The following is an 18,481-nucleotide window of genomic DNA, read 5'->3' as shown; positions in this document are numbered from 1 at the left end:
TGAACCAACAAATGTATTTGTAGCTGTAATATTGGTGTGTAGGCGCCATCTCAGTGCCTTGTGCCTGAGTCTGAGCTTTCAGCCAGCGCTACACATTAGAACTGCTTTCAGCTAACCTATTGTTTCTCCTACTCCCATGTAACTGGAGGAGTCCCAAGCCGGACTTGGATTTCTTACTATTGAGTGCTATTCTGATACCTACTGGGAGCTGCTATCTTGCTCCCTTCCCATTGTTCTGCTGATCGGCTGCTGGGGGTGAGGGGGGGGGGATATCACTCCAACTTGCAGCGCAGCAGTAAAGTGTGCCTGAGTCTGAGCTTTCAGCCAGCGCTACACATTAGAACTGCTTTCAGCTAACCTATTGTTTCTCCTACTCCCATGTAACTGGAGGAGTCCCAAGCCGGACTTGGATTTCTTACTATTGAGTGCTATTCTGATACCTACTGGGAGCTGCTATCTTGCTCCCTTCCCATTGTTCTGCTGATAGGCTGCTGGGGGGGAGGGGGGGGGATAGCACTCCAACTTGCAGCGCAGCAGTAAAGTGTGAGTGAAGTTCATCAGAGCACAGGTCACATGGCTGTGGTGCCCTGGGAAATGAAGAATATGGCTAGCCCCATGGGAATAACAGATTACAGGAGTCCTACCCCACCCCCTGCCCTGTTTCCAGGTCTGGGAGTGTGAGTAAGGTGTAGCCCCCCATAGGGTTACACAGATGTGAGAATTACCATTAATCCTATGTTAATCCCATAACCATATTCCTTTAAACAAAATTAAGACTGATACTTAAGAAAGAACATGTTATTGTTGGATATATAGTAAGGTATTTTGTAATACTCTCTATTGCCATGTTATTAACAGTGAAGTGAAGGTCACAGCCCATACTGATATCATAACAAAAAAGGGCACATTCCCCTGCTATAATTGTGGCAACTGCAGAGGTATTATACCAGGTGAATATTGTGTGTATAAAGTGTCAGCATGGTAAACGAAAAACAATTCGAGGGTGAAATACAGAAAGCAACGCAGAGCTGCAATACAACAACTCATTAAAAAAATGCACAGTGCCACCTTGTGGCTGTTTTATGTAGTACTCAGTATGAATATATTTATTCCAACAATTATTTGTGCCCTGGGTACCCCTGGAACTATAGCAGGGTGACTGTTACCCTAATGTTTCTATATATCTGTAACCTTGTTATGGGCTAAGGGGGCCCAGCCTGAAGGCCAGTTAGGGGGGGATTTGGGGTGAGTGCTTATTTGTGCCCTGGGTACCCCTGGAACTATAGCGGGGTGACTGTTACCCCAATGTTTCTATATATCTGTAACCTTGTTATGGGCTAAGGGGGCCCAGCCTGAAGGCCAGTTAGGGGGGGATTTGGGGTGAGTGCTTATTTGTGCCCTGGGTACCCCTAGAACTATAGTGGGGTGACTGTTACCCCAATGTTTCTATATATCTGTAACCTTGTTATGGGCTAAGGGGGCCCAGCCTGAAGGCCAGTTAGGGGGGGATTTGGGGTGAGTGCTTATTTGTGCCCTGGGTACCCCTGGAACTATAGCAGGGTGACTGTTACCCCAATGTTTCTATATATCTGTAACCTTGTTATGGGCTAAGGGGGCCCAGCCTGAAGGCCAGTTAGGGGGGATTTGGGGTGAGTGCTTATTTGTGCCCTGGGTACCCCTAGAACTATAGTGGGGTGACTGTTACCCCAATGTTTCTATATATCTGTAACCTTGTTATGGGCTAAGGGGGCCCAGCCTGAAGGCCAGTTAGGGGGGATTTGGGGTGAGTGCTTATTTGTGCCCTGGGTACCCCTGGAACTATAGCAGGGTGACTGTTACCCCAATGTTTCTATATATCTGTAACCTTGTTATGGGCTAAGGGGGCCCAGCCTGAAGGCCAGTTAGGGGGGGATTTGGGGTGAGTGCTTATTTGTGCCCTGGGTACCCCTGGAACTATAGCAGGGTGACTGTTACCCCAATCTGACTCTTATAATCACTGTTACACTACACAAGACTGTACTTTTGCATACATTAGAGATCTGTATATCTAGAGCAGATGATAGTGGGAGTGATGCCAGTCACATTAACCCCAAAAAGAATATTGCCATCTTGGGGTCAGATGGGGTTTTTTTTGCCTTCCTCTGGATCAACTAGCAGTTAGGCAGGTTACATATAGGCATTAGGGTTGAACTTGATGGACGTATGTGTATTGTCAACCTAACTTACTATGTCACTATGTAATATCTGATCAGTGCTTGTTCAGCTGACTTACTGCATTTTGCCATGTCAGATTTCTCTCTCCGGGATGTACAGATTCTCCCTGCCACTGCCAGTAACTATTCTGAGGTTATGGCCATCTCTAATGGAATAAATGATGGGTTGGATTATCTACCGTACAAGTATCATGAGTGGTTGGCAGATCCAAATCGGAGTATGTTTATAGTTAAATTTAAAGGGAAAGTGGTGAGTATAGAAACTCAGCAATCACAGTATGAGTGCCTATAGTAGCAGTGGGGGGATAATAGCCTCTGGGAAGGGACTGGGGCTGTGGGATAGCAGGTATAGTAGGGAGAGATGGTGCCTATAGTAGCAGTGGGGGGATAATAGCCTCTGGGAAGGGACTGGGGCTGTGGGATAGCAGGTATAGTAGGGAGAGATGGTGCCTATAGTAGCAGTGGGATAATAGCCTCTGGGAAGGGACTGGGGCTGTGGGATAGCAGGTATAGTAGGGAGAGATGGTGCCTATAGTAGCAGTGGGATAATAGCCTCTGGGAAGGGACTGGGGCTGTGGGATAGCAGGTATAGTAGGGAGAGATGGTGCCTATAGTAGCAGTGGGGGGATAATATCCTCTGGGAAGGGACTGGGGCTGTGGGATAGCAGGTATAGTAGGGAGAGATGGTGCCTATAGTAGCAGTGGGATAATAGCCTCTGGGAAGGGACTGGGGCTGTGGGATAGCAGGTATAGTAGGGAGAGATGGTGCCTATAGTAGCAGTGGGGGGATAATATCCTCTGGGAAGGGACTGGGGCTGTGGGATAGCAGGTATAGTAGGGAGAGATGGTGCCTATAGTAGCAGTGGGGGGATAATAGCCTCTGGGAAGGGACTGGGGCTGGGGGATAGCAGGTATAGTAGGGAGAGATGGTGCCTATAGTAGCAGTGGGGGGATAATAGCCTCTGGGAAGGGACTGGGGCTGTGGGATAGCAGGTATAGTAGGGAGAGATGGTGCCTATAGTAGCAGTGGGATAATAGCCTCTGGGAAGGGACTGGGGCTGTGGGATAGCAGGTATAGTAGGGAGAGATGGTGCCTATAGTAGCAGTGGGGGATAATAGCCTCTGGGAAGGGACTGGGGCTGTGGGATAGCAGGTATAGTAGGGAGAGATGGTGCCTATAGTAGCAGTGGGGGGGATAATAGCCTCTGGGAAGGGACTGGGGCTGTGGGATAGCAGGTATAGTAGGGAGAGATGGTGCCTATAGTATCAGTGGGATAATAGCCTCTGGGAAGGGACTGGGGCTGTGGGATAGCAGGTATAGTAGGGAGAGATGGTGCCTATAGTAGCAGTGGGGGGATAATATCCTCTGGGAAGGGACTGGGGCTGTGGGATAGCAGGTATAGTAGGGAGAGATGGTGCCTATAGTAGCAGTGGGGGGATAATATCCTCTGGGAAGGGACTGGGGCTGTGGGATAGCAGGTATAGTAGGGAGAGATGGTGCCTATAGTAGCAGTGGGGGGATAATATCCTCTGGGAAGGGACTGGGGCTGTGGGATAGCAGGTATAGTAGGGAGAGATGGTGCCTATAGTAGCAGTGGGGGGATAATAGCCTCTGGGAAGGGACTGGGGCTGTGGGATAGCAGGTATAGTAGGGAGAGATGGTGCCTATAGTAGCAGTGGGGGGATAATATCCTCTGGGAAGGGACTGGGGCTGTGGGATAGCAGGTATAGTAGGGAGAGATGGTGCATCTGATTGGCTCTGTCTCTACAGGTTGCTTTCTTGTCTACCTTATTGGTGGATGGTGGGATTACTGCTTTGCTGCAAAGTCTCCGTGTTGCCCCAATTATGAGAGGCCATGGGATAGCCGGGGTAATTCGGGGTTATGCTTTGGATAACCTACGCTGTAAGAACCCTGAAGTCACCAAAATAAGAGTGACCCGGAAAGAAAACCCCCCTGCTGCCTTGTTGAAAAGGTATCCTGTTGTACATAGTAAGGTGGGTTTGTACCCGACTCATTGTACTGGGAGAAGCAGCCCCCGTGCCCCTCTCTTACTCTCTCCTCTCTTCCCTCCCAGGCTGTTGTCTCAGTGCTGCTGCCCAACAATCAGATGGAGGACTCTATCAAGGCACTGAGGCTCCGGGTGAAGAGGGACTATGTGGGTGCCCCCCCTGTTGTTCTAAGTCCTTTGGAGGTTCTAGATCTGTTTGAGAATCCATGCATTCTAGAACATCTGTTTCCCAAGGGGCTTCTCATTGGGGGTTCCCTTCCTCTCGCCGCACACAAATGCAACTTAAAGTTAATGCTGGGATCGGGGCTTCTCTGGATCTACTCCAAATCCACTCATTCTGATACTCCCAGTTCCTCGGTTACTCAATGCAGCCACCCTGCCCCCACTCATATTAACCCCCCTCCCCAACACCCTCCTCTCCCTCACGTCTCCCCTGAGCTCCTCAGCCTGAGCAGCGCCCCAATCCCAGTGCCATTAGCTAAAGGCACGCACTGCCTCAATATTGACCTCTTTGGCACCAATCCCAGGTTTGTACAGGGTCACATCCTGCATCATTTAGTTAAGCAAATACCAGTGCTGCCTCCAGGGGGCAGTGTTATTTGTGTTATTGTGGCAGAAGAGACACTCCGAGGTGCCGTTACTGATTTTTTGCAAGGGATAACCCCTTTCCATACAAGGAAAAACTTACTTGTTCTTGAGGGATCCCTACAAAACCCTTATCTGCCTCATATTAAAGCTAAAATGTGATTGGCTAGCTGGGAGTTAGCTCTTAGGCTGTTATGAGCCCATTCTGTTGGCTGTTATCAGTAGCAGGCTATAACATGTAATAAATATGAAACAAACGGCTGCTTTATTCAATAAGGAACTGAAGAAGAATAGTGATGAGCACATTTCTGTTGCCATTCATGGATTCGCTGCAAAATTCCGCGTTTCCCCATAGGCAAATTCAAAATTTGGCGCAACAAAAATGTCACAGAAGAAGAAAAAAAGGTCGACGATACGTAAAATAAAGTTGTGGTCACAATAAAAAAAATTTCAGTAGTTTTGCGAATTATTTGGGAAAGTGAAATGGGACAGATTTGCTTATCACTAAGGATGCTGGGAGGGGGAGGTGCAAATCAGTTTCCATGCAGGTAAGTACAGACCTGTGCGCTTATCCTAGATCTAAGAATCATGTATTTGGCATAATAGTATTAAAAAAAAATACAGAGAAGGCATCGTCCCCAGAATAGAATTATGGTCATTTTGTCTACGCCCCCCTCCAGCAGACAAAATCACACACCAGGGTCCCCCCCCATCAACTGTCCTGAGTAGCTGACCCCCTCTAGCTCTTTGTTGGCTTTGGTTAGGATCCCACCACTAGCAGTCAGGCTGTACTGCTATACCCCTAGAGATGGGACCCTCCCAGGAGTAAACTTCAGAATGTTTTTGGCCACACGCCTGTAACCCTTTCTGGGCACACTCACTTATTTTGGGCTGTATTACTTGCTTAAACAGGAAATTTGGTCCCCTTTGCAGATAAAAGGTACTGGGACTGGGATTTTAGCCCAGTGGCGCCACCTAGTGAACACTGAGGAGCACACCTCAAGGGGATTTCCACTAGGAAATAATCACACACAGTTTGCAGCAAATATCAACTTTATATAACTGGGTGTAAATAAAATAGCATTAACATGCAACAGGGGGCACACACGGGGGGACACAAATGGGGGACATACACTGGGGACACACACTGGGGACACACACTGGGGACAGTGGGGAATAAAGGTATAGCAGGGGGGCCCAGCCTGAAGGCCAGTTAGGGGGTGATTTGGGGTGAGTGCTTATTTGTGCCCTGGGTACCCCTGGAACTATAGCAGGGTGACTGTTACCCCAATGTTTCTATATATCTGTAACCTTGTTATGGGCTAAGGGGGCCCAGCCTGAAGGCCAGTTAGGGGGGGATTTGGGGTGAGTGCTTATTTGTGCCCTGGGTACCCCTGGAACTATAGCGGGGTGACTGTTACACCAATGTTTCTATATATCTGTAACCTTGTTATGGGCTAAGGGGGCCAAGCCTGAAGGCCAGTTAGGGGGGATTTGGGGTGAGTGCTTATTTGTGCCCTGGGTACCCCTGGAACTATAGCGGGGTGACTGTTACCCCAATGTTTCTATATATCTGTAACCTTGTTATGGGCTAAGGGGGCCCAGCCTGAAGGCCAGTTAGGGGGGGATTTGGGGTGAGTGCTTATTTGTGCCATGGGTACCCCTGGAACTATAGTAGGGTGACTGTTACCCCAAATGTTTCTATATATCTGTAACCTTGTTATGGGCTAAGGGGGCCCAGCCTGAAGGCCAGTTAGGGGGGGATTTGGGGTGAGTGCTTATTTGTGCCCTGGGTACCCCTGGAACTATAGCGGGGTGACTGTTACCCCAATGTGACTCTTGTAATCACTGTTACACTACACAAGACTACTTTTGCACACGTTAGAGATCTGTGTATCTAGAGCAGGTGACAGTGGGAGTTGGCAGTCACATTAACTCCAAAAAGAATATCTGATCAGTGCTTGTTCAGCTGACTTACTGCATTTTGCCATGTCAGATTTCTCTCTCCGGGATGTACAGATTCTCCCTGCCACTGCCAGTAACTATTCTGAGGTTATGGCCATCTCTAATGGAATAAATGATGGGTTGGATTATCTACCGTACAAGTATCATGAGTGGCTGGCAGATTCTAATCGGAGTATGTTCATAGCTAAATTTAAAGGGAAAGTGGTGAGTATAGAAACTCAGCAATCATGGTATATTTTCCCAGATCAGCAAATTTGTCTTTTTTACCATATCAGCAGAACCAGTATTAGTAACAGGGATAATAAAAAATAACTGAGAGGCTATGAGAGAGCAAATATAGCAAACTAAGGTGCCTATAGTAGCAGTGGGGGGATAATAGCCTCTGGGAAGGGACTGGGGCTGTGGGATAGCAGGTATAGTAGGGAGAGATGGTGCCTATAGTAGCAGTGGGGGGATAATAGCCTCTGGGAAGGGACTGGGGCTGTGGGATAGCAGGTATAGTAGGGAGAGATGGTGCCTATAGTAGCAGTGGGGGGATAATAGCCTCTGGGAAGGGACTGGGGCTGTGGGATAGCAGGTATAGTAGGGAGAGATGGTGCCTATAGTAGCAGTGGGGGGATAATAGCCTCTGGGAAGGGACTGGGGCTGTGGGATAGCAGGTATAGTAGGGAGAGATGGTGCCTATAGTAGCAGTGGGGGGATAATAGCCTCTGGAAGGGACTGGGGCTGTGGGATAGCAGGTATAGTAGGGAGAGATGGTGCCTATAGTAGCAGTGGGATAATAGCCTCTGGGAAGGGACTGGGGCTGTGGGATAGCAGGTATAGTAGGGAGAGATGGTGCCTATAGTAGCAGTGGGGGGATAATAGCCTCTGGGAAGGGACTGGGGCTGTGGGATAGCAGGTATAGTAGGGAGAGATGGTGCCTATAGTAGCAGTGGGGGGATAATAGCCTCTGGGAAGGGACTGGGGCTGTGGGATAGCAGGTATAGTAGGGAGAGAATTTTATTAAAATATATTTAACAAATACAATAAAACAATAATTACATTTCAATCAAGCAAAAAACAAAAAAACATATAAATCAATATTACATCAAAAACAAAACGTACCTTCCTGCAAAGCATCTTATTTCTTACAGATCATTATAAAACACATATCAAGAGGCATCTTTATGTTTCTTTTTTTGAGAATTGTCCAAACATTTCCCAGCAGACCGTTTAACCTGTACCCGCACACCTGCCCCCTGACTCTCCATCACACTTTCCTCCTCCAACTCCCCTTCCTCCAGTGACTCCTTTTCTGCCCCCTGAGACTGAAAAGCCCCTTCCCTTTTGCTCTTCTTCCTGCTGGAGATGATATCAGATGAGAGACTTTTCCTTTTCTCCCTCTCCTCCTCCTCCTCCTCCTCCATTCTCTCCAACTCTACCTGTTCCTCTGCTAAATCCCCCCACGACTTCCCTCCTGGCAAAACAAACCTATTTTCAGTTGGGAGGGTAATTACACCCGGGCACTGAGCCTCCTTAGCTTTATTTGATTTGCTGCCCACCACTATCCAACCATCCCCTCCGCCTCCCTCCTCTTGGGCTGCCTGTACCGCTGCCTGTGCCTTTGCCTGTTTGTTCTCCCCCTCTTTCCCTCTCACCTCTGTTGGGCGCCCCCTGTCTGTCTCTCTTGCCTCACCTGCCCTCTCCTCCCCCCTTCCCTCAGTCTGGGGCAAGTTCACCCCTGGCATTGGGGTACTCATTACTTTTTCCAGATTGGGACAAGCCTTCCTAATGTTCCGCCAGGCGTCGGGGCAGGCCCTATAAGCATGGCCGGATTGCATACACAGGTTACACTTTATGGCCTTTACACACTCCTTGCTTGGGTGCCCAGTCTCCCCACACAAAGCACATTTCTGTATGTTGCACTTTACAGCATAATGCCTGTTGGACCCACATTTATAGCATAGCCTGGGCTGGCCCACATAGAAACAGACACCCCTTGCTTTCCCAATGAAAAAGGAATTTGGGAGATGTTTCTGAACATTCTGATCCACATGCAATTTCACTTGGACTTTATACCCCCCTACCCAGAATCCCTCCTCATCAAACACCGGCTCCAGGGGGGATAGGACAGTGCACTGGCGCCGGAGCCATATGAGGATGTCCTGCTCATGCACTGTCTCTCTCTTCATGATAATGGTGACCAGTTTGGTTTCGGGTTTGGACACAGGGATTACCCTAAACCCCTCCCATTCCTTGGCCTCTTTACTCAGATGGTACCGCCTCCAGAACTCCTCTAACCCTTGGGATAGCTTATAGCTTAAATCAAACTCTGTGTCTGTGACACTCAGCAAGGCATAAACGTCCTGTGGGGTAAAACCCAACAACTGTTTAATAATGTTTCTGCCCACAAACCTGCGCCCCGGGAAATCCTCCCTCTCTTTCTCCCACTTAATTTTCACAACATTCTTCCTCTTATCAAACTCATCATCAAACTCCTCATCCTGCTCACGTGCAAAGAATCTCCTTCCCTCCCAAACACTGCCCCCCGCAGCCCCAGCAACACTCTCAGTCCCCCCTTGCACATTGCTTTCCCCTGCAGAATAAACAACATTTTTTCCTTCCCCTCCCCCCTCACTCACCCACATTGCATTACCTGCAATCACCTGTACCTCAGCTGCACCACTCCCAGCCACTTGCACCTCAGCTGCCCCAGCACTCACTGCCCCTCCCCCCTCACTCACACACATTGCATTGCCTGCAATCACCTGCAACTCAGCTGCACCACTCTCAGCTGCTTGCCCCACACTGCCCCCAGCACTCACCCCACTCACGGCAGCTGCACACACACTATCAGTATGGGAAAGACCGTTACTATGCACAATGTTAGTAGTAACGCTACATTCAGTAAAAGTTTTTGAAACTTCAGTCTCTTTGAGCAGTTCAGCAACTTTTAGCAGTCTCTCAGCAGTCACATTGCCCTCCTTCATCTGCTCAAATCTCTGTTTGTTGTCATACAGCTCCTTCCATGGCTCTATAACAGCCAAAATGTCTTTAATGTTAATTTCAGTCTCTTCCAGCTCCTTATTGAGGAAAGCCAACTCCCTGATGTACTGAGTTCTCCTCTCTCCTCTCAGCAACTTCTGATTCTTTATCAGTCTGTCAATGTCTCTGTTTAAATTGTTTTGCTTCTCCTCCAAACACCGCAGCTCCTTCAAAGCATTAATTATTGTATCATACTGTATTACAGTCTCAGTACCTTTGTGCACTTCCCCAGCCTTCCCCAGGGGCCCGGCAGCCATTACCTGTTCACTCTCCAGGGCCACACGGCTTCCATGCACCTCACAAGCAGCAGCCATTTCCTGGTCACTCTCCAGGGCCACAAGGCTTCCATGCACCTCACAAGCAGCAGCCATTTCCTGGTCACTCTGAGCGCTTTCTGCAACTTTTAGGGCCACACAGCTTCCATGTTCCTCACAGGCAGCAGCCATTTCCTGGTTGGTCAGAGCACTTTCTGCAACTTCCAGGGCTCCGCAGCTCCCTGCAGTTACTCCAACACCGGCGCCCAGGTCCTCAGAGTCACTCTCCATGCCGCTTTGGGAACAGCTTTTGCTTTTCTTTTCCTTCCCTTTAAGAGAGCAGGAAACATTGCCCTCTGCAGTGCGCTCCACAGTCACCACAATGTTGGACCCAGTGGCCTTCTTGCTGCTTCTCAAACGGGTTTTCACTAACCAGCTAAACGGTTTAATCGCTTTCTTCCCCATTGAGTAGGGAAAAACAGCAAAAAACAAAGAAAAAATACCCACAAAAACTAACCCCCAGACCCAGCCGGGCCTGGGAGAAAGTCACAACTCCACAGAGCACTCAGAGCACCTCCACTCAGTAGCAACAGCAATGAGCAAATGGCCTCTGGGAAGGGGGTGTGGCTGTGGGATAGCAGGTATAGTAGGGAGAGATGGTGCCTATAGTAGCAGTGGGGGGATAATAGCCTCTGGGAAGGGACTGGGGCTGTGGGATAGCAGGTATAGTAGGGAGAGATGGTGCCTATAGTAGCAGTGGGGGGATAATAGCCTCTGGGAAGGGACTGGGGCTGTGGGATAGCAGGTATAGTAGGGAGAGATGGTGCCTATAGTAGCAGTGGGGGGATAATAGCCTCTGGGAAGGGACTGGGGCTGTGGGATAGCAGGTATAGTAGGGAGAGATGGTGCCTATAGTAGCAGTGGGGGGATAATAGCCTCTGGGAAGGGACTGGGGCTGTGGGATAGCAGGTATAGTAGGGAGAGATGGTGCCTATAGTAGCAGTGGGATAATAGCCTCTGGGAAGGGACTGGGGCTGTGGGATAGCAGGTATAGTAGGGAGAGAATTTTATTAAAATATATTAAACAAATACAATTAAACAATAATTACATTTCAATCAAGCAAAAAACAAAAACCAAAAAAAATATAAATCAATATTACATCAAAAACAAAAAATACCTTCCTGCAAAGCATCTTATTTCTTACAGATCGTTATAAAACACATATCAAGAGGCATCTTTATGTTTCTTTTTTTGAGAATTGTCCAAACATTTCCCAGCAGACCCTTTAACCTGTACCCGCACACCTGCCCCCTGACTCTCCATCACATCTTGCTCCCCCAACTCCCCTTCCTCCAGTGACTCCTTTTCTGCCCCCTGAGACTGAAAAGCCCCTTCCCTTTTGCTCTTCTTCCTGCTGGAGATGATATCAGATAAGAGACTTTTCCTTTTCTCCCTCTCCTCCTCCTCCTCCTCCTCCTCCTCCATTCTCTCCAACTCTACCTGTTCCTCTGCTAAATCCCCCCATGACTTCCCTCCTGGCAAAACAAACCTATTTTCAGTTGGGAGGGTAATTACACCCGGGCACTGAGCCTCCTTAGCTTTATTAGATTTGCTGCCCACCACTATCCAACCATCCCCTCCACCTCCCTCCTCTTGGGCTGCCTGTACCTTTGTCTGTTTGTTCTCCCCCTCTTTCCCTCTCACCTCTGTTGGGCGCCCCCTGTCTGTCTCTCTTGCCCCACCTGCCCTCTCCTCCCCCCTTCCCTCAGTCTGGGGCAAGTTCTCCCCTGGCATTGGGGTACTCATTACTTTTTCCAGATTGGGACAAGCCTTCCTAATGTTGCGCCAGGCGTGGGGGCAGGCCCTATAAGCATGGCTGGATTGCATACACAGGTTGCACTTTATTGCAGTTACACACTCCTTGCTTGGGCGCCCAGTCTCCCCACACAAAGCACATTTCTGTATGTTGCACTTTACAGCATAATGCCTGTTGGACCCACATTTATAGCATAGCCTGGGCTGGCCCACATAGAAACAGACACCCCTTGCTTTCCCAATGAAAAAGGAATTTGGGAGATGTTTCTGAACATTCTGATCCACATGCAATTTCACTTGGACTTTATACCCCCCTACCCAGAATCCCTCCTCATCAAACACCGGCTCCAGGGGGGATAGGACTTTATACCCCCCTACCCAGAATCCCTCCCCATCAAACACCGGCTCCAGGGGGGATAGGACTTTATACCCCCCTAACCAGAATCCCTCCCCATCAAACACCGGCTCCAGGGGGGATAGGACTTTATACCCCCTACCCAGAATCCCTCCTCATCAAACACCGGCTCCAGGGGGATAGGACTTTATACCCCCCTACCCAGAATCCCTCCCCATCAAACACCGGCTCCAGGGGGGATAGGACTTTATACCCCCTACCCAGAATCCCTCCCCATCAAACACTGGCTCCAGGGGGGATAGGACTTTATACCCCCCTACCCAGAATCCCTCCTCATCAAACACCGGCTCCAGGGGGGATAGGACTTTATACCCCCCTATCCAGAATCCCTCCTCATCAAACACCGGCTCCAGGGGGGATAGGACTTTATACCCCCCTACCCAGAATCCCTCCTCATCAAACACCGGCTCCAGGGGGGATAGGACTTTATACCCCCCTAACCAGAATCCCTCCCCATCAAACACCGGCTCCAGGGGGGATAGGACTTTATACCCCCCTAACCAGAATCCCTCCCCATCAAACACCGGCTCCAGGGGGGATAGGACTTTATACCCCCCTACCCAGAATCCCTCCCCATCAAACACCGGCTCCAGGGGGGATAGGACAGTGCACTGGCGCCGGAGCCATATGAGGATGACCTGCTCATGTCTCTCTCTTCATGATAATGGTAACCAGTTTGGTTTCGGGTTTGGACACAGGGATTACCCTAAACCCCTCCCACTCCTTGGCCTCCTTACTCAGATGGTACCGCCCCCAGAACTCCTCTAACCCTTGGGATAACTTATAGCTTAAATCAAACTCTGTGTCTGTGACACTCAGCAAGGCATAAACGTCCTGTGGGGTAAAACCCAGCAACTGCTTAATAATGTTTCTGGCCACAAACCTGCGCCCCGGGAAATCCTCCCTCTCTTTCTCCCACTTAATTTTCACCACATTCTTCCTCTTATCAAACTCATCATCAAACTCCTCATCCTGCTCACGTGCAAAGAATCTCCTTCCCTCCCAAACACTGCCCCCCGCAGCCCCAGCACTCACTGCCCCCCCCCGCAGCCCCAGCAACACTCTCAGTCCCCCCATGCACATTGCTTTCCCCAGCAGAATAAACAACATTTTTTCCTTCGCCTCCCCCCTCACTCACACACGTTACATTACCTGCAATCACCTGCACCTCAGCTGCACCACTCCCAGCCGCTTGCACCTCAGCTGCCCCAGCACTCACTGCCCCTCCCCCTCACTCACACACGTTACATTACCTGCAATCACCTGCACCTCAGCTGCACCACTCCCAGCCGCTTGCACCTCAGCTGCCCCAGCACTCACTGCCCCTCCCCCTCACTCACACACGTTACATTACCTGCAATCACCTGCACCTCAGCTGCACCACTCCCAGCCGCTTGCACCTCAGCTGCCCCAGCACTCACACCACTCACGGCAGCTGCACACACACTATCAGTATGTGAAAGACCGTTACTATGCACAATGTTAGTAGCAACGCTACATTCAGTAAAAGTTTTTGAAACTTCAGTCTCTTTGAGCAGTTCAGCAACTTTTAGCAGTTTCTCAGCAGTCACATTACCCTCCTTCATCTGCTCAAATCTCTGTTTGTTGTCATACAGTTCCTTCCATGGCTCTATAACAGCCAGAATGTCTTTAATGTTAATTTCAGTCTCTCCCAGCTCCTTATTGAGGAAAGCCAACTCCCTGATGTACTGAGTTCTCCTCTCTCCTCTCAGCAACTTCTGATTCTTTATCAGTCTGTCAATGTCTCTGTTTAAATTGTTTTGTTTCTCCTCCAAACACCGCAGCTCCTTCAAAGCATTAATTATTGTATCATACTGTATTACAGTCTCAGTACCTTTGTGCACTTCCCCAGCCTTCCCCAGGGGCCCGGCAGCCATTACCTGTTCACTCTCCAGGGCCACAAGGCTTCCATGCACCTCACAAGCAGCAGCCATTTCCTGGTCACTCAGAGCGCTTTCTGCAACTTTTAGGGCCACACAGCTTCCATGTTCCTCACTGGCAGCAGCCATTTCCTGGTTGGTCAGAGCACTTTCTGCAACTTCCAGTACCACATGGCTTCCATGTTCCTCACTGCCAGCAGCCATTTTGCAGTCATCAGACTCTGCTCTCACCTCCTGGTCTGCCTCTGTTGTAGCTCCGCAGCTCCCTGCAGTTACTCCAACACCGGTGTCCAGGTCCTCAGAGTCACTCTCCATGCCGCTTTGGGAACAGCTTTTGCTTTTCTTTTCCTTCCCTTTAAGAGAGCAGGAAACATTGCCTTCTGCAGTGCGCTCCACAGTCACCACAATGTTGGACCCAGTGGCCTTCCTGCTGCTTCTCAAATTGGTTTTCACTACCCGGCTAAACGGTTTAATCGCTTTCTTCCCCATTGAGTAGGGAAAAACAGCAAAAAACAAAGAAAAAATACCCACAAAAACTAACCCCCAGACCCAGCCGGGCCTGGGAGAAAGTCACAACTCCACAGAGCACTCAGAGCACCTCCACTCAGTAGCAACAGCAATGAGAAAATGGCCTCTGGGAAGGGGGTGTGGCTGTGGGATAGCAGGTATAGTAGGGAGAGATGGTGCCTATAGTAGCAGTGGGTGGGATAATAGCCTCTGGGAAGGGACTGGGGCTGTGGGATAGCAGGTATAGTAGGGAGAGATGGTGCCTATAGTAGCAGTGGGGGATAATAGCCTCTGGGAAGGGACTGGGGCTGTGGGATAGCAGGTATAGTAGGGAGAGATGGTGCCTATAGTAGCAGTGGGGGGATAATAGCCTCTGGGAAGGGCCTGCGGCTGTGGGATAGCAGGTATAGTAGGGAGAGATGGTGCCTATAGTAGCAGTGGGGGATAATAGCCTCTGGGAAGGGACTGGGGCTGTGGGATAGCAGGTATAGTAGGGAGAGATGGTGCCTATAGTAGCAGTGGGGGGATGATAGCCTCTGGGAAGGGACTGGGGCTGTGGGATAGCAGGTATAGTAGGGAGAGATGGTGCCTATAGTAGCAGTGGGATGATAGCCTCTGGGAAGGGACTGGGGCTGTGGGATAGCAGGTATAGTAGGGAGAGATGGTGCCTATAGTAGCAGTGGGATAATAGCCTCTGGGAAGGGACTGGGGCTGTGGGATAGCAGGTATAGTAGGGAGAGATGGTGCCTATAGTAGCAGTGGGGGGATAATAGCCTCTGGGAAGGGACTGGGGCTGTGGGATAGCAGGTATAGTAGGGAGAGATGGTGCCTATAGTAGCAGTGGGGGGATAATAGCCTCTGGGAAGGGACTGGGGCTGTGGGATAGCAGGTATAGTAGGGAGAGATGGTGCCTATAGTAGCAGTGGGGGGATAATAGCCTCTGGGAAGGGACTGGGGCTGTGGGATAGCAGGTATAGTAGGGAGAGATGGTGCCTATAGTAGCAGTGGGGGGATAATAGCCTCTGGGAAGGGACTGGGGCTGTGGGATAGCAGGTATAGTAGGGAGAGATGGTGCCTATAGTAGCAGTGGGGGGATAATAGCCTCTGGAAAGGGACTGGGGCTGTGGGATAGCAGGTATAGTAGGGAGAGATGGTGCCTATAGTAGCAGTGGGGGGATAATAGCCTCTGGGAAGGGACTGGGGCTGTGGGATAGCAGGTATAGTAGGGAGAGATGGTGCATGTGATTGGCTCTGTCTCTACAGGTTGCTTTCTTGTCTACCTTATTGGTGGATGGTGGGATTACTGCTTTGCTGCAAAGTCTCCGTGTTGCCCCAATTATGAGAGGCCATGGGATAGCCGGGGTAATTCGGCGTTATGCTTTGGATAACCTACGCTTTAAGAACCCTGATGTCACCAAAATAAGAGCGACCCGGAAAGAAAACCCCCCTGCTGCCTTGTTGAAAAGGAATTCTGTTGTACATAGTAAGGTGGGTTTGTACCCGGCTCATTGTACTGGGAGAAGCAGCCCCCATGCCCCTCTCTTACTCTCTCCTCTCTTCCCTTCCAGGCTGTTGTCTCAATGCTGCTGCCCAACAATCAGATGGAGGACTCTATCAAGGCACTGAGGCTCCGGGTGAAGAGGGACTATGTGGGTGCCCTCCCTGTTGTTCTAAGTCCTTTGGAGGTTCTAGATCTGTTTGAGAATCCATGCACTCTAGAACATCTGTTTCCCAAGGGGCTTCTCATTTGGGATTTTCTTTCTCTCGCCGCACACAAAAGCAACTTAAAGTTATTGCTGGGATCGGGGCTTCTCTGGATCTACTCCAAATCCACTCATTCTGATACTCCCAGTTCCTCGGGTACTCAATGCAGCCACCCTGCCCCCACTCATATTAACCCCCCTCCCCAACACCCTCCTCTCCCTCACATCTCCCCTGAGCTCCTCAGCCTGAGCAGTGCCCCAATCCCAGTGCCATTAGCTAAAGGCACGCACTGCCTCAATATTGACCTCTTTGGCACCAATCCCAGGTTTGTACAGGGTCACATCCTGCATCATTTAGCTAAGCAAATACCAGTGCTGCCTCCAGGGGGCAGTATTATTTGTGTTGTTGTGGCAGAAGAGACACTCCGAGATGCCGTTACTGATTTTTTGCAAGGAATAACCCCTTTTCATATATGGAAACACATACTTGTTCTTGAGGGATCCCTACAAAACCCTCGTCATCCTCATATTAAAGCTAAAATGTGATTGGCTAGCTGGGAGTTAGCTCTTAGGCTGTTATGAGCCCATTCTGTTGGCTGTTATCAGTAGCAGGCTATAACATGAAATAAATATGAAACAAACGGCTGCTTTATTCAATAAGGAACTGAAGAAGAATAGTGATGAACACATTTCTGTTGCCGTTCATGGATTTGCTGCAAAATCCTGCATTTCACCACTGTCATGTTACACATTGTTGTTTCCTGCTTTGCCTTTCATTCATTTGTTCCCATCTCTCCCCCCGTAGTTGCCTCAGTTTTCTGTCTGTGTTGTTAACTCCACCCCCAGCAGTATCTTCTAGACTCCATTTTAGTACCCACATATAATTGCTGGAGTGGATCATATTATGATAATTTGACCTATCTGAGTGTTCACTGTTATCAAGATCTTCACAGTTTGGAATAAACTTCTCAATGATCTCCAAGGTGCCATTGTGATTGGGTCAACTGTCTGCCAACACTACTGAGGTTGTTAGTTATTGCTATCTCAAGGCAACTTTATAAGTTATAGAGATCCCACTTGCAATGCTTAAGGTCCCCATACACGGGCCGATTATAGCTGCCGATATCGGTCCCTTGGACCAATTTGGCAGCTTATCGGCCCATGTAGGGGCAGAACCGAGGGGCCTGGCTGACCGATATCTGGCCTGAAATTGGCCAGATATCGATCAGCCAGGTTAGAAAATCCAGTCGGATCGGGGACTGCATCAGCTCGTTGATGCGGTCCCTGAACCGGCTGCCCCATTACCGCGAATTCGCCTACATGCCTCCCCGATATTCCCACCCGTAGGTGGGGATATCGGGTGAAGATCTGCCCGTGTTTGGCCAGCTTTAGAATGGAGAGCAGATCAGTCAAAAGATGTATTGATAGCTGTATCGCTGCTGTCTCTCAGCCTGCCTTTGATCCACTGCAACTTGAAGACACTCTTAAACAACTAATTGCTACCTATGAGACTTACCAGCAATTGTGTTTTAAATATATCAAGTTCTTAAAGCGGTACAACACTTCAGAGTCAAGAAGTAAAGGAATTTGATGAGTTCCATCTAAACAGAGACAGCTTAGTATCACAAAGACAAAGGCAGAGAATCACACAACTTCATGAATCCAGATCTCATTGTTCTCTATCTGGGAGACACTCCATGAGATCCTCCAAATCCCTACAATCAAGATCTTCCATTCTCAGCCAACAACTTATTAAAGGTGGCCATACACGTAAAGATCCGCTCGCCTGGCGAGGTCGCCAAGCAAGCGGATCTTCTCCCGATATCCCCACCTACGGGTGGGCGATATTGGGTGAATTTAGGCTAATTCAGTCATTTGGCCCTGGGACCAAACTATCTAATTATAATGACTGGAATAGGCGCAGTCGGTTTGGGGACCGCATCAATGAGCCGTTGTGGTCCCCGATCTGACTCAATTTTTTAACCTGCCCAATCAATATCTGCCCGATTTCAGGCCAGATATCGGTCAGGCATGCCCCTCGTTCCTGCCCCTACACGGGCTGATAAGCTGCCGAATTGGTCTAAG

The 18,481-nt window shown here is 49.4% G+C and overlaps 2 protein-coding genes across 2 annotated transcripts; both read left to right on the top strand.

Moving 5' to 3' along the window:
- The first annotated feature begins 2,238 nt into the window (after positions 1-2,238).
- Positions 2,239-5,236, top strand: LOC101730755 (histidine N-acetyltransferase). The gene is made up of 3 exons (XM_004919082.4): positions 2,239-2,463; positions 3,985-4,209; positions 4,290-5,236. The coding sequence occupies exons 1-3, from the start codon at positions 2,284-2,286 to the stop codon at positions 4,968-4,970; spliced, it is 1,086 nt and encodes a 361-aa protein (XP_004919139.3). The 5' UTR covers positions 2,239-2,283; the 3' UTR covers positions 4,971-5,236.
- A 1,508-nt stretch (positions 5,237-6,744) lies between these two features.
- Positions 6,745-17,368, top strand: LOC100490569 (histidine N-acetyltransferase). The gene is made up of 3 exons (XM_031899507.1): positions 6,745-6,977; positions 15,957-16,181; positions 16,262-17,368. The coding sequence occupies exons 1-3, from the start codon at positions 6,798-6,800 to the stop codon at positions 16,940-16,942; spliced, it is 1,086 nt and encodes a 361-aa protein (XP_031755367.1). The 5' UTR covers positions 6,745-6,797; the 3' UTR covers positions 16,943-17,368.
- The last annotated feature ends 1,113 nt before the right edge of the window (positions 17,369-18,481 follow it).

Source organism: Xenopus tropicalis, chromosome 3 (genome assembly GCF_000004195.4).
Source record: "Xenopus tropicalis strain Nigerian chromosome 3, UCB_Xtro_10.0, whole genome shotgun sequence".
NCBI lineage: Eukaryota > Metazoa > Chordata > Amphibia > Anura > Pipidae > Xenopus > Xenopus tropicalis.
Note: the sequence above shows the minus strand (reverse complement) of the source record. Positions and strands in the feature narration are given on the sequence as shown.

What these genes read in the sequence shown, in the direction of transcription:
- LOC101730755 (XM_004919082.4), top strand. Translation starts at nt 2,284, where the DNA reads ATGTCAGATTTCTCTCTCCGGGATGTACAGATTCTCCCTGCCACTGCC. An exon ending in TTAAATTTAAAGGGAAAGTG is followed by an intron (nt 2,464 to 3,984) that starts GTGAGTATAGAA and finishes CTGTCTCTACAG; the next exon opens with GTTGCTTTCTTGTCTACCTT. An exon ending in ATCCTGTTGTACATAGTAAG is followed by an intron (nt 4,210 to 4,289) that starts GTGGGTTTGTAC and finishes CTTCCCTCCCAG; the next exon opens with GCTGTTGTCTCAGTGCTGCT.
- LOC100490569 (XM_031899507.1), top strand. Translation starts at nt 6,798, where the DNA reads ATGTCAGATTTCTCTCTCCGGGATGTACAGATTCTCCCTGCCACTGCC. An exon ending in CTAAATTTAAAGGGAAAGTG is followed by an intron (nt 6,978 to 15,956) that starts GTGAGTATAGAA and finishes CTGTCTCTACAG; the next exon opens with GTTGCTTTCTTGTCTACCTT. An exon ending in ATTCTGTTGTACATAGTAAG is followed by an intron (nt 16,182 to 16,261) that starts GTGGGTTTGTAC and finishes CTTCCCTTCCAG; the next exon opens with GCTGTTGTCTCAATGCTGCT.